At 47.5% G+C, this 15,775-nt stretch overlaps 1 protein-coding gene and 1 pseudogene across 3 annotated transcripts in view; one reads left to right on the top strand and one right to left on the bottom strand.

Moving 5' to 3' along the window:
• The window catches only part of GPC3 (glypican 3), a 225,059-nt gene extending 216,348 nt beyond the window's left edge, over positions 1-8,711 (bottom strand). For all 3 annotated transcript variants that reach the window (XM_060270435.1, XM_060270437.1, XM_060270436.1), the window contains exon 1: positions 8,302-8,711. In XM_060270435.1, the coding sequence (XP_060126418.1) occupies positions 8,302-8,482 (181 nt within the window). In that variant the 5' untranslated portion in view covers positions 8,483-8,711. The remainder of the gene's footprint in view (positions 1-8,301) is intronic.
• A 2,511-nt stretch (positions 8,712-11,222) lies between these two features.
• On the top strand, positions 11,223-11,751 carry LOC118083903 (pre-mRNA 3'-end-processing factor FIP1-like; annotated as a pseudogene).
• The last annotated feature ends 4,024 nt before the right edge of the window (positions 11,752-15,775 follow it).

Genomic DNA, 15,775 nt, shown 5'->3' with positions numbered 1-15,775 from the left:
CCTGAAAACTGCCACACACTGCTAAATGGGGAAGGAGTAAAGCAACCAAAAGCATCATTAACGTGCACTTTGAAATCACATATATATCTATAATACATCCCTGCCCAGGAGAAGCCAATTGCCACAACTACTCCAGGTTCTGCAGATGCTTTTCACTTAACCCCCTCTTCAAAAGTCTCATTTCTCTGTACCAAAATGTGACAGATTAATCCTTCCTATTTTTCCAGGAGGGCATCCATATATGCCGCTTTTGCAGAGATGTGCTGGGGAAGCAGCAAGCAGACACAAATGCTGTGAGCCAGGGAAGAAGTCCAAGCAGCCAACATCATCTGCTAGGAGCAAACTATGAACTGCAAGCCATAGCCTCCAGAAGATCAAAAGTGATTATGAGGCTCTGGGCAGGAAGTTGAAGCAATTAAATGCACAAATTGTCATCTCATCTGTCCTCCCAGGTGAACAACATGGCCCAGGGAGAGAGGGAAAAATAGGGGAAGTGAACAACTGGCTTTGCAAATGGTGCAAACAGGAACGGTTTGGATTCTTAGATCACGGTCTGCAGTTTCTTGAAGATGGACTTCTGGCAAGTGATGGGCTGCACCTCACAAAGGTTGGGAGGAATGTTTTTGCCATGAAACTCAAAAACCTCATCAGGAGGGCTTTAAACTGACTTATGTGGGGGAGGGAGACAGTGGTCCTGAACGTAGGAGTCTATCAAGTGCTGAAGATGATCATCCAAATGTCAAGGACCAAATGGAGCAAACAAAACGCAGACCTAGTGGTGGGAGGAAAATATCCTTAAATAAGAGGCATGGGGGTGATCAATGGTCTTCAATGTCTGTATACTAATGCACAGAGCATGGGAAATAAACAAGATGAACTTGAGCTCTTGGTACAGCAAACTAAATACAGCATAATAGGCATCACTGAAACCTGGTGGGATGAGTCTCATGATTGGAATGTAGTAATAGAGGGATACAATCTATTTCAGAGAAACAGATCAAACAGGAAAGGAGGAGGAGTAGTGTTATATGTCAGGGATGTGTATACCTGTGAAGAGATCCAGGATTTAAAACTTCAAAGCCAAATTGAGAGTATCTGGGTCAAAATTAAGGGAGAGAGAAATAACAGTGATCTCATTGTGGGAGTTTACTATAGATTCCCAAGCCAAACTGAGGACACAGATGAAGCCTTCCTGGAACAGATGAACAAGCATTCAAAAGGAAGCGAGATAGTAGTAATGGGGGATTTCAACTATCCTGATATTTGTTGGATGTCAAACTCAGCCAAGAGCATAAGGTCGAACAAATTCCTCACTGGCCTTGCAGACAACTTCATTGTCCAGAAAGTTGGAGAAGCAACAAGAGGATCGGCCATTTTAGATCAGGTCCTAACCAATAGTGATGACTTGGTTAGTGGGGTAGAAGTGGCAGGAGCATTAGGTGGGAGTGATCATGCTCTTCTGGAGTTTATTATAAAGCAGAAAGGAGCAACCAAGCATACGAAGACTCAAATCCTAGACTTTAAGAAAGCCGACTTCAGAAAACTTAGGGAAACGCTGGGTGAGATCCCATGGACAGAAATACTAAAAGGGAAGGGAGTTCATGATGGTTGGGAGTTTGTTAAAAGGGAGATATTAAAAGCACAACTTCAGGCAATACCAATGAGACAGAAACATGGGAGGTGCCTAAAGAAGCCAGGGTGGCTATCTAAAGAACTTTTAACTGAGTTAAGATTTAAAAGGGATATGTACAAAAAATGGAAAAAGGGGGAAATCACCAGAGAGGAATTCAACCACCAGAGAGGAATTCAAAAATATAGCCAGCACGTGTAGAGACAAAGTCAGAAAAGCTAAAGCACAGAATGAACTCAGGCTTGCTAGAGAGGTTAAAAGCAACAAAAAGGGCTTTTATGGGTATCTCCGTAGCAAAAGGAAGAACAAGGAAACAGTGGGGTTGTGGCGGAATAGTGCCTGATGATGATTCCGGTTCATCACTCCCATGATAGGCAGGTGTTCCCTGGGAGGCGGAGCTAGAAGGCATTCTAAATGGAGGGGGAACAACCCTTGAAAGGCAGTTGGGGGTTGGCAGTGGAGAGTGGAGGAGATGCAGGAGATGTATTAACAAGTCTGTATTATATGAAAAGAAGATATGCACTTTTAAGAACCAGAGAAATCCATGTTTTCAAGTTAAATAAGAAAGTTAAATGTGCCTAAACGTTTGTGGACTCAGGCAGTATCTCAGTACCTAAATTTTAGTGTCCTAAATTTTCCAACATTCAGTTTCCTTGACCAGGCCTAGAAAGATGGCCACTCACTGCGCCTTCTCAGAGACAACCAAGAGCCAGGAAGCACTCCGTTCAAGTTTCCCCTCCATTACACACGCAGAGGCCCATCTAGTCCAGGATTCAGAGTCCCACAGTTGGCCTGCAAGATCCCTTCCAGAAGCCCACAAACATGGCATGTAAACAACAGCTCTCTCCTCCCCAGCAGCAAGCCCTCCCTGGTAGACTGTCTCTGAACATGGGGTTTTTATTCAGCCCTGATTGCCAGCAGCCTTCACTAGACCTGCCTTAGTTCTCCTTTTAAAGCCATCTAAGTTGGTGGCCCGCACCGCCATCTTGCAGCAGGGAGTTCCACAGAATCAGAGATACAACTGAACCCATAATTCAGAAGCCACCATTCTGAGCCATAATTGGGGGCAATCCACACTGATGCCGGCCTACCTTACAGGAGCGTCACCAGGATTATGACTGGTGCAGAATGGACCTTGAGTCTCCAATATTTAGAATGCACCAGCTCATAATTCAACTGTGGCACTATCTCCCAGTGCCAGATTTATGTATAAGCTAAACAAACTATAACATAGGGGGGCCCTTTCTAGGGGCCCCAAAAAAAATTTAAAGGAAAAAACCGGATGTACATTTCCAAAATATAAGTTCAATTACTTGGAAAAAATACATATCTTGTTATGTGCAAATGGCATTAGATACCTATTAGGTCCATAAGTTTCCATATACTGTAGCATATATTCTACACAAAGAACAGCGACAATTTGTTGTTGACAAAGGACAGCTGGACATAGAAAGGGCCCCGTGACCTGCACAGACATGATTTCCGGCGTCTGCATGTGCAAAGACATGATTTCTGGCACCATGGAAGCGAGTCCCTGCGCCGCGCTGTGCCAGTTTAGTGCAGCGTGTGGGGACTCGCCAAGCGGGCGGCTCAGTTTCGGAGCTGCTTGTGGGCTGGTTAAACGACCCCCGTTGGCTGCTTGTGGCCCATGGGCCTAAGGTTGCCTACCACTGTCCTGAGAAAAAACCCCTAATCCCAATTTTAACTTTATGTTATTCTTTGCAGATTTACAAGAGGAAAAACACAAACAAATAAAAAAATTCTAGAAAGGGGCAGGATTAGGCACGGGTGCACAACACAATTTTTTATGTTTTTTTTTTTAAAAATAAGACTCCTTGCGCCCCTTTCTTCCCACCCAGGGTGGCCCTGCCCTCTGCCTACACCTCAGAGCCAGGACATCATACAAGGCTTTGCAGCAGCAGCCTCTCCTCCTCCTTGCCCACTCTGCAGAAGCCACCCCAAGCTGCCCAAGGGAGGAGGCTGGTAGCAGCAGCCATGCAGAGGCCATAGAGGGGCAAGGGGCTACACCCATGTACATCCCAGTATTGAATCAGAAGCCCAAATGGCTTTTGTAATTCCAGGACTGTCCCTGGAAAATAGCAGCATAGATTTGGTGATCACAGAAGTGCCACAGGTTGAGAAATCCCTTGGTTGCCCTGAACCTAGCAGCTGTGTGAATAAGATCCGGATGGGCCCAGAGACAGGAGTGTTCTGCATTTCATTCTTGCTGTGGGGATGCTGGTGGGACCTCCATTTGCTGAAGACCATAATAACATGTTGCCATAATGAACACAATGGCTGCCTTTTATCTTCTAGGAATAGGCCCATTCCAGAAGATCTCTGCAGAGTAATTACACTTAGGTGATCATTTACCATGTTCAAATATATTAAAGGATGCCATATAGAGGAGGGGACATGGAGCAATGGATTCAAGCTACAAGAAAGAAGATTCCACCTAAACATTAGGAAGAACTTCCTGACAGGAAGAGCTGTTTGACAGTGGAATTTGCTGCCAAGGAGTGTGGTGGACTCTCCTTCTTTGGAGGTCTTTAAGCAGAGGCTTGACAGCCACCTGTCAGGAATGCTTTGATGGTATTTCCTGCTTGGCAGGGGGTTGGACTGAATGGCCCTCTTCCAACTCTATGGTTCTACTTTCCAGAACTGACTACATAAATCTCAGGACTCGGGGAAGAGTCATTCCAGGGGGGTTGTTGAGCTCTGGTTCCCAGTTTATTACTCCCTCTCTTTCTCTCCCAGTCTTCTTTCATTTCTCATTTGAGAAAAATAGTCTGATCCACCCCCCTCTTCGCCTCCTGCCTCCAGTTGCGTGTACGTACATCTGTTATGGACTTCAAAGAAGTTTTCTTGCAAGGCTTGGCAGAAAATGAGCATTTTCTGATTGAAATAACCTGGTGCAGATACAAAGCAGTCCTAAAGAGAAGGGGGTGAGTGGGTGGCTTGTGAATTGAGAGCCAGTGCAGCGTAATGGTTACAAGAGTGTTGGCTGTGATTTGGGAAACCAGGGTTTGAATCCCCACTCAGCTATGAAGCTCCCTGGGTGACCTTGGAGTCAGTCACCATCTCTTAGGCTAACCTGCCTCACAGGGTTGTTGTGAGGATGGAATGGGGAAGAGAACCATGTATGCTGCCACCGTAAGAGGGGAGTAATCCACACAGATACTGGCCTACGTTACAGGAGTGTCACAACTTGGAGCAGAGTTTGTGCACAACAGATTTTGTGTAACAAAGCGCATAGTTAACCTGATGGCACTCCCTCCCACAAGAAACAGTGGTGGGTGGCCATCAACCTAGACGAGGTGGGCATTTGGCCTGATGCAGCAGGCTGTTCTTAGGTCCTTAAAAAGGAAACAGTGGGTAGATGTGGGGCTTGAAGGAGGAATTGCAGCATTAACCTCCCCAGGTAGAGTTGGGGAAGTAACAGAGAGGAGACCCAGGTGAGAGCTGAGTGTAGCCACCATCCAGCTCATGCAAGTCAACTGAGGAATGCCTTTTGGAACACTCACCCAACATCCTCACCTCCAGTTCTGCACATTACCATTTTATTCCTGGGTTTGGCATTGTTCTCTCTCCTGTTTACTTGTAAGCCATTACAATTAGGTTAGCTTATTTGCATTTCCCCCCTGAAATGTTGTACAGAGTGATCACAATTTTGTGGGAAAGTGGTATTCAGAAAAATGGAAGATATTGATGCTGAGTTCCACATGATCAAGGGCATATTCCTTTTGAGGTTCTGACTCCTTGAGCCCCTATTCTTACAGGTGTTGAACTGGGGTTCTGGGTGATGTGGAGAGCTGGCCTGGGCTCCCCCCGGGGAAGGTAATGCTTCCTGGACATTCTGCCCTCTAGGTCACCTAGAATCCCCTTCTGCAATCCTTAACAAAACACCTTTTCTTTTTTTAAGGCTCATTTCAGAACTAATTACAGATCTGTTTTTAAGCTAGTATTTGAAATGTAAAAATGGAGTCAAGTGGTCACTTTGATGTCTGAAGGCAATCGTGTGATTTTCAGCTCTTTTTGACGCATCTAAGGATATTCAAATGTTTGTTCCATTTCAAGGGACAGAAAAAAAGAGAATCTGGACCCATCCACACTGCAAACTTAAAGCACATGGCTCCCCGCAAGAATCCTGGGAACTCTAGTCTACCCCCGTGGAGCTACAGTTCCTGGGAACATTCACAAACTACAGTTCCCAGTATTCTTTGGGAAAGTGAAGACACTTTGAATATGTGGAAGGGGCATAAGCTCATTTCTGGTGTCCTTGTTGCCTTGGGGCTGTCACTCCAGTTGTGAACCTGATCAGAATTTGCTTTACCATGTTTGCTTCCTATTCCAGCACACACACACCTTTTCTCCCCCCCTCCAGCATCTGCCCAAGCTGGTATTGAACTGATTGCACTGCTGCTCATCACCCAAATCTCTGTGTGGTGCAAGATGCCAATGGTTCTAGGCAATCAACCAGAGATTGTGTTTCCTTCAGACTGAAGTGACTGTGGTGTCTTTATGATACGTAGCTTGTTCCCTTCTCTATCAGAGCCAAGGGGCATCAAGTCCATAGAATCATAGAGCTGGAAGAGACCACAAGGGCCATCCAGTTCCACCACCTGCCAAGCAGGAAACACCATCAAAGCATTATTGACATATGGCTGTCAAGTCTCTGCTTAAAGACCTCCAAAGAAGGAGACTCCACCACACTTCTTGGCAGCAAATTCCACTGTCGAACAGCTCTCACTGTCAGGAAGCTCTTCCTAATGTCCAGCATCCTGCTTGCCTCAAAGACCAATCAGATTCCCACAGGATGTCCTCAAATGGCTCTCTTAGGGGGTCAGTGCTTCGGCATATCCCTTTCCTGCGTGCTTCACTCCTCCACTGACCAAGAATGGCAAGCTGGGCTTTCCATGAAGTGTTCTTTTGTCAGCAGAGAGTGCAGCATGGAGCCCCGCTTGGTGCAGACATCAGGCTCCCTGGGGTCTCCCCTCCAGTCTAGTACAGGGTTTGCCCAGAAGCCTCCCAAGAGTTGGGTATCTTCTAGGGCTCTCTGTTCTGTTCAGCAGAACGAGGCTGCGGGCCAAGCAAGGCAAGGCAGGTGGAGAGGGAGAAGGAGACTCTTGAACTCCCCCTTGTGACAGGAATGGGCAGTTCACACCTGAAGCGACCAAGAAGCCTTTCAGCCAAAGCAAGCACAGCCTCTGAGGAAGGAGGGAGGACCATCTCCTCTGGCATCCTGTTCTCAAAGCCAGGTGCCCTGAGTGAAATACCCCCCTCGCTGCTACCAATCCCCAGCCACTGGGATGCAGAAGCAACACTGACTCCAACAGTGGAGGAAAACATTGACAATGCAGCTAGTAGCCACGGCTAGCTGAAGTTTTCCCTGGAGCATCTCAACACACCTGCCCCTTCCCTGTAGAGAAAAAAATGCTTCAGAAGCTGCAATCTTGCCAGAAAGGAAAGGGTGGGGGCACACACACAATGGGCATAGCCAGAGGGCAGGTAGGGCAGCTGCCGCTCCCTAAATGAAGTAAATAAATAAAAATACTTAACTAAAACTAGAAATTGTAGAAATATTTTGACAGCTTTTCCTGATCACCTGGGGTCAAAATTAAGTATCCAAAAGAACTGTTAAGACATTTCATTCTGAATCTGCCAGATTTCACGAACATTTCCCCATGGAAATGAAAAGCGCCAGATCATGTTGCGCTTTGGGAAACTTTCTGCTGCGCATTCAGGCGCCTCTGCGCGCAGCCACCACACCAACTGGGCTCCCCTGAAAAAGCTTCCGGGTCCTAAACCTGACCTCGGCTTCCTCTCGGGCAGCCCTGCTATCCCGACGGCGATTGTCAGCGGAGGGGCATTCCCACTTCCCAGTCCCGCCCGGAGACGCCCGCGATTGAACCCGGAGCCTCTGCATGCAAAACCGGGTCTCCACGCCCGAGCTGTACAGCATCTCTCACCCTCTCGGCATCAAAACATCCAGGGCTCCCCTCCCCCCCCGCATCAAGTACAAGTATCCCCCTCGGAGTGCGCAGAAATGCGTTTGCAAAGGGCAACATCAAAACTGCAGACGGCAGTAGGAGACTGCTCTGGTTTCTTACTTGGGAGAAAACCCAGCCAGGAGGGCGGAATTAATTCCGAATCCCATTCCCAAATAATAAAAAGCGCAAGGTTCACTAAAACTTGCCTCCGCCCCCGGCAACTCCAGGAAAATTTGCCCGGGATCGGGACGCTAGGAGCAAGGCCGGCACCTGCTGGCACCGAGGAGCAGCGGTGGAAAGTGGGGTGCCCGGCGCCTGGCCAAGGAAAGGCAGCTTTGGAGGGCCGGGGGAGGGGCACCCAGGTGCCTTCCTCGAGTCGAGGCTATGTCCGGGCTCAGCCCCAGCACCTTTTTCAGCCAGAAAAGTCGCAGACCCCGGGTCCGTCCCCACAGACGGGCACTTCAGTTCAACCTTCCTTGAGGACTTCCGATGTCCGGAGCCGACCAGACGTCCCCCAAAGCCATCACCACCTGGGGCCGAGAGCCAGAAGCCAATTTGGGGGGCTGGCTCTGAAGTTGCGCAAGCCTCCGGAGCTGCTCAACGCTGCAAAGTTGCCAGCCCAGCCCAGCCCACCCCACCGGACCGCCGCCTGCGCCGCCTACCGCGCTATCAGGAACTCACCTGCCCCGGGACTCTCGGGCAGCCACTTGGCGCCGGGCTGGAGCGCCTGGAAAGCGGCGCGGACGCGCTGGCAGGTGGGCTCCGCCCTGACGCTGAGCAGAGCAGCGGCTAGGATCGCGCAGAGGCGGAGTGGACAAGGAGGGGGCGCCGCGACTGGCGCAGCTGCCCCGCTGCCCTTCATCTTAGCCTCCGGGCGGCTGCCGCGCTCTACCGCTGCCCTCGGTCGTGCATTCCAGGCCCGGAGGAGAGGAGACGGCAGCCAGTCCGCCAGTCAGCGGGCGATCGAGCTAGAAGCGCCACAACGGCTGTCTGGACCGCAGCGCCAGGCAGACTGAAGCAGCCGCCGAGCCGCAGACGCCGCTCCAGCACTAGAAGCCGAGGTCCACGCTGATTGGTCCCAGCGGCACGCCGCCCCCTCCTCACTGGCTCCGCGCAAACTTTGCCCGTTGCTCATTGGTGCGCCCGGGCGCGGAAAGGAGGGAAGAGGGACTAATGCTTGGAACAGCTGGAGCTCTGATGGGCTGGAGCAGCCCCTCCCGCTGGTCTGGTACACTGCTTCTCACCAAGAAAGCTCCACCTAGCGAGTTCAAGGGGACTCTACTTCCTACCTGCTCGAGAAACTGTCAGGTTACCTGTTCTGGATGCAGTTGCCCTCCCTCTGAAGGAGCCAGTGTGCAGCTTGGGGATATTCCTGTATATCTTGTTGTCACCAGAGGTCCAAGTGTCCACTGTGGCTAGGAGTGTCTGGCTCTTCAACTACAGTTAGTCCTGGACAGGGATAGCCATATCCTGGTCCTTCAACCATTCCTCATAAGACTTTGCTTCCCAAACCTTGATCACGTGCCAGCCGGTCAACCCCTTCTTAAATTGTAGTGCCCAGAATTGGACACAGTAGTCTTTATCTTTTCTTAAAGCTATTAGAAGCGTTTCAAGTATTAAGATAAACAGCAAGTGGGACAGAGACGTTGTCTTGTCCCCCTTTCAATGTTGAATTCTTTCGAGATCTCATTATTAATAATTAGTTTGGCTTTCTGTTCTTTATAAATAGCCCGAATTCCATTCAGTATTTTGTTCCCCATGTTCAGACTTTCGCAGGTGTTGATCATGAAGGTCCAGGACACGCTGTCGAACGCTTTTTTGGCATCCACTAGTAGCATTGTCATTTCCATACCTGGGTTCATTTCCACATATTCCAATAAATCTATAATTATCCTCACATTGTCTTTTATCTGCCTTCCTGGGAGGAAGCCGGCCTGATCTTTTTTAATTATTCTGTTTAAAACAACCTTCATCCTGTTTGCTAATATCCCTTTGAATATTTTGTAATCTATGTTAAATAGTGAAATTGGTCTGTAATTTTTTGTTAAATTTAAATCTGCTCCTTTTTTGGGAATTAGTGTTATAAATGCCTCCTGCCACGATTTCGGTATCTCTCCCTTTTCTAATGTTTCATTCATTAATATTTTTAATTTTGGTACTATTATTTCCTCTAGTTTCTTATAATAACTCACTGAGATCCCGTCGGGCCCTGGAGATTTTCCTTCTTTCAGATTCCTTATAACTTTTCTTACTTCTTCCTCTTCAATATCTGCATTTAATAACTCGTAGTCTTTCTCATTAATTTCTGGTAAGTAATTCTCTGCTAAATAGTTTATAATTTCCTTCTTGTCTACGGGTTCTTCTCTATATAGTTGCTTATAATAATTCACGAAGCTATCTTTAATTTGGTCTACATCAGTAATTTCTTTCCCCTCATCAATAATTTTATTTATTATTCTTCCGGTTTGCCTTTCTTTAACCGACCAGGCTAGCATTCTTCCTGGTTTATTTGCCTGTTCGAAATATCTTTGTTTCATCCAGACAGTTTTATTTTCAACCTCCTTATTGATCTGATCTGCCAAATGTGCTTGTAACCTTTTAATCTGTTGTTGGATTTCTTCGTTTTTTGGGTACTTAACTAATTCTTTCTCTTTTCCCCTAATTTGTTCGTTTATTTCCATAATGTTTTTCTTCCCCTCCCCCTTCTTATCCTACCCATTTGTTGTATTCCAAACCCTCTCATATATGCTTTGCTTGTTTCCCATATTATATTTTTATCTGTTCCTTGGCCCTCATTAATTTCAAAAAACTCATTGAGTGTCTATTTTGCTTTGGTTACCCTTTGATCTTCTCTCCATATTTCGTCATTCATTCTCCATCTCCCTTTGATATTGTTCTTCAATTTTATTTGTATTGTTACAGGGTTGTGATCAGAAATTGATTTACAGTATTTAGAATATCGGCTTTATCTAAGTATAGCATTAATTTCCTTGATATTCAAATAGTGTCTATCCTTCCACCCAATTTTTGTGCATCTGAATAATGAGTAATATTTCTCACATTGGGATTTTTCATTCTCCATGTATTGTGTAGATCGAAATTCTCTACCAACTGGAAGAATGTCTGTGGTAGTCTTCCTGATTTATTTATTCTATCTCTTTCTGTTCTGTCTATTTCTATGGACACCACCCCATTCCACCACTCCCATAATTATTATATTCTCTCCTCCATAGTCCCATAATATCTCTTCTACCTTTTTAAAGAATTCATCTTTTTATTTTTATTAATAATAATAATAATAATAATTAATAAATAAGGAATTTTTTTTTATTTGCAGAATATGGATAGATATCTTTTCAAAAGCAAGTACTGCTGGGAGTTGTTTCTTTTTGTTTTCCAATGTAATATTTACCAGTAAAAAATTTAGTGTGGTGTGAGCAAATTTTTATTCTGAGAGTTTGGCCCTGTGAAAAAAGTTTGAGAACCATTGATCTAGGGCAGGAGTGGCCAACTTCCAAGAGACAGCAATCTACTCACAGTTAAAAACTGGCAGTGATGAAAGAATCAAAAGCGGTCAAGGTTGGGGGGGCGCAGAGGCAGAGGCCCACTGCGGGACTCGCCTCAGCGAAGTGCAACTGGGCCTTCCTCGTGCAGAATTAGCAGCACCACCAGCAGCCATGTCTGCCGGCGGCGAAGTGGAGAGGCTGGCGGCGGACCTGAGTGGGGCCGGCGCCGGGGAAGAGGAGGAGGAGTGGCTCTATGGCGATGAAAATGAAGATGAGAAACCTGAGGAAACATCTGGCAATGCTCAACCTCCAACTGGAAATGATGAAGAAGCCACTGCTGAAAATGGTGTCGTGAAAACGAAAGCAACAGAAGCTGAGGATGACAGTGATAGTGATAGCGATGACGATGAAGACAATGTTCAGGTCACGATAGGAGATATTAAATCAGGAGCCCCACAATATGGGTATGGAGCAGCCCCTGTGAATCTCAATATCAAGACAGGAGGACGATCTTACGGATCTTCTGGGGCAAAAGTGAAAGGAGTTGATCTGGATGCACCAGGAAGTATTAGAAGTTGATTTGGATTCCTTTGAGGATAAACCTTGGAGAAAGCCAGGAGCATGAGGTGACAAGTACCTTCTTGTTAGCATTTCAGAACATATAGGCAAGTATCCATCTTCATATTAACAGGGGGTGTTTACATGAAGGTTGACATGAATGCAAACTTGGAACATTTCTTGTACACAGGGCTGAAACTCACTTGTAAAAACTGCAGCATTCCCCTCCTCATTGCAGACAATTGTTTGGTTTGCCTCACAAGGCAGATCTACTTACTTTACAATTTCCGAACCCAAAAAGTCACCCTTTGAAATCTCCACTTTCCTGAATTTTGTGATGCATTTCTCCAAATCGAAAACAGATACAAAATGGGTATGTTTTATGATATAACATACAAAAACGATTTTGTGTTCATGAACTAATTTGCAATAATGTGTGCATTGGCAAAATGTTACTCCGATAGCTACGTAGTACAGCGACTCACACTGAGTTCTGCGGATGATGGGCAGTATACAAATTTCATTAATTAAATAATACATAATAACTTGCTTACTTAACGGCCAGCTAAAATTAATGGACATGACTAATGTAGGTCTATTAATGCCAATGGGTCTACAAAGCAGAACTTAGAATCATAGAATCATCCTATATAATAAAGTCCAAGTGTCCCTGCGTCCAAGTTTTCCCGTGTGTCCCTGGGTCACTGTGCATGTGCCCCAGGGATTGGAGGGAGAGACTGCACGCGCGCTCTCTCCCCCCCCTGCCTCCTCCAACCGCCGCTCCCGGCCGGACACCGCCTCACTGCAGGGCACGGCAGGGAAGCGAGGGTGGAGGCCGGCGGAGGCCTCCTCCTCACAACCCTCCCTGGCCCGTGAGAGGAGCAGCGGGAGGCCGCGAAGCAGCGGCGGCGAGGTAGGCATTTGTGTCCCACGTCCTTCCTGTCGGCGGCTGGAGGAGAGGAAGGAAGGAGGAGAAAGCAGCGCTTTCTCCTCCTCCGTTCCTGCCCCCCTGCCGCCGACAGCAAGGACAGGTCCCAGGCTTCGGAGAAGCGCTGCGCAAGCGCTTCTCTGAACCCTGGGATGTCTCCTTGCTGTCGGCGGCTGCGGGAGAGGAACAGCCCCCCTGCCCCCGTTCCTGCCCCCCTGCCCCCCTGCCGCCGACAACAAGGACAGGTCCCAGGCTTTGGAGAAGCACTGCGCAAGTGCTTCTCCGAACCCCAGGATTCTAGCGCCCGTTATTGAACGTGCTGAAATCCACTAGTAGAATCATAGAGTTGGAAGACACCACAAGTGCCATCCAGTCCAACCCCCTGCCAAGCAGGAAACACCATCAAAGCATCAAAGCATTCTTGACATATGGCTGTCAAGCCTCTGCTTAAAGACCTCCAAAGAAGGAGACTCCACCACACTCCTTGGCAGCAAATTCCACTGTCGAACAGCTCTTACTGTCAGGAAGTTATTTCTTCCTCGTCTATATGACATCCTTTTAAATATTTGAACATGGCTATCATATCACCCCTTAACCTTCTCTTCTCCAGGCTAAACATACCCAGCTCCCCAAGCAGGTTCCTTATAAGGCATTGTTTCCAGGCCTTTGACCATTTTGGTTGCCCTCCTCTGGACACGTTCCAGCTTGTCAGGATCCTTCTTGAACTGTGGTGCCCAGAAGTGGACACAGTACTCCAGGGGAGGTCTGACCAGAGCAGAATACAGTGGTTAATTCAATGCATCCCATAGAGTCATGGTGTGACCAGACACATTGTTTTGCCTTTACACAACCTTCCGATTCCTATATATCTATGTTATTTAGGTTTGCCTGAAGCACAGCAGGGAAAGGTTTCTGTATCCCACCTCAATATTAAGCCAAAGGCGCACCTCAAATTTATGGGCTGATTTACAGCTGTGGGTAAACAAGGCCTGCTCTGGGCTATGTTTGTTTCCACGCCTGAGTGTGCATGCATTTCACTTATCCTTAAATGTTACACAGATATTGTAAAGCCTGTTCCAATGGGAAGGGATTCGCCATAAAGGAGACCCATCAAAGTCGCAGCTCAATTACAATCAACTCACCTCAGATGTTCCATGTAAACTTGGGGTGTAAAACAGGGGTCAGCAAACCTTTTTCAGCAGGGGGCTGGTCCACTGTCCCTCAGACCTTGTGGGGGGCCGGAAAATATTTTGGGGAAAAAATATGAACGAATTCCTATGCCCCACAAATAACACAGGGATGCATTTTAAATAAAAGGACACATTCTACTCATGTAAAAACATGCTGATTCCCAGACTGTCCACGGGCCGGATTCAGAAGGTGATTGGGATGCATCCGGCCCCTGGGCCTTAGCTTGGCGACCCCTGGCATAAAACAACTGCCCTTTCAAGAGCTGTAACCGAGAGACCATTTTAAAGGCTCCAACGTGGAAACGGCTGGCTATTAAAAAAAAAAAAGGCAAAGTTGGTTTTCTCACACCTCAAAAAGCAAATGTGAGGAAAAGGACTGTTAAAATTGCCAAAGGGTTGGACATTCCCCTGACGTGTCCGGTTGGGCCCTTACACCTTCCTTAGGGAAGCTTTTTATATTTAACTAGTGTATTTCAGCCTGTTCAATAACGGGCGCTAGAACATCCTGGGGTTCGGAGAAGCGCTTGCGCAGCGCTTCTCCGAACCCTGGGACCTGTCCTTGCTGTCGGCAGCAGGGGGACAGGAACGGAGGAGAAGAAAGCGCTGCTTTCTCCTCCTTCCTTCCTCTCCTCCAGCCGCTGACAGGAAGGACACGGGACACAAACGCCTACCTCGCCGCCGCTGCTTCGCGGCCTCCCGCCGCTCCTCTCACAGGCCAGGGAGGGTTGTGAGGAGGAGGCCTCCGCCGGCCTCCAGCCTCGCTTCCCTGACGTGCCCTGCAGTGAGGCGGTGTCCGGCCGGGAGCGGCGGTTGGAGGAGGCAGGGGGGGGAGAGAGCGCGCGTGCAGTCTCTCCCTCCAATCCCTGGGGCACATGCGCAGTAACCCAGGGACACACGGGGAAACTGGACGCAGAGACACTTGCATATTATTATATAGGATGCTGTATTGTTTTAATATTTGATTGGGAGCCGCCCAGAGTGGCTGGGGAGACTCAGCCAGATGGGCGGGGTATAAATAATAAACTATTATTATTATTACACCTCTAATATGCTTAGGACTAACACAGGAACACCACAGGGATGCATACTTAGTCCGCTCCTTTATGCTCACTACACGTATGATTGTGTCACTGCTTACTCTAGTAACAGGGTTGTCAAATTTGCAGATGACACAACCGTGATCGGGCTCATCTCTGATAAGGAGGGTGAAACGGACTATAGAGATGAGGTGGAGCGGCTGACAGAGTGGTGCAGAGTTAATAACTTGCTTATAAATACAAAGGAGCTCGTGGTGGACTTCAGGAGACAGAAGAACGGTGTCCAGCCACTTTTGATTGACGGAATGGTTGGACATTCCCCTGAAGTGTGTGGCTGCACCGCGCACGTAGCACTTTTCAATTGACAGCAGCCGCAGGAAAACAAGGCTGGAGAAGACTAGTCAGGGAAACAGCCTGTAAAGAGCTTGCTGGATCAGTCCCAAGGGAGCTCATCTAGTCCAGAATCCTCTCTCACAGGTGCCAACCAGATGCCAATGGGAGCCCACAAGCAGGACCAGAGCACAAAAGCAACTCTCCTCTCCTTTGGCTTCCAGAGATGGGCATTCAGAAGAATTGTTGCCTCCAGCTGTAGAGGCAGAGCCGAGCCATCATTGTTTGTAGACACTGATGATCTTATCCTCCATGAATTTGTTTACTTCTCTTTTAAAGTCATCTAGGCTGGCAACCATCACTGCCTCCTGTGGGAGGGAGTTCCATATTTTAACCATGTGCTGAGTGAAGAAGTCATTTTATTTATTTTTTATATTTCCTCTTTCTTTTATGTGTCCTAAATTTTCCAACATTCAGTTTCCGTGGATGTCGAAAACCATCCCAAGGAAAAGAAAATGCAAGAAAGCAAAACGGCTGTCCAACGAGGCCTTACAAATAACGGGGGAGAGGAGGCAAGCAAAATGCAAGGGAGATAGGGAAAGATAC

The sequence above is a fragment of the Zootoca vivipara genome, chromosome Z (assembly GCF_963506605.1).
Source record: "Zootoca vivipara chromosome Z, rZooViv1.1, whole genome shotgun sequence".
Taxonomy (NCBI): domain Eukaryota; kingdom Metazoa; phylum Chordata; class Lepidosauria; order Squamata; family Lacertidae; genus Zootoca; species Zootoca vivipara.
This window is presented reverse-complemented; position numbering and strand designations above follow the sequence as displayed.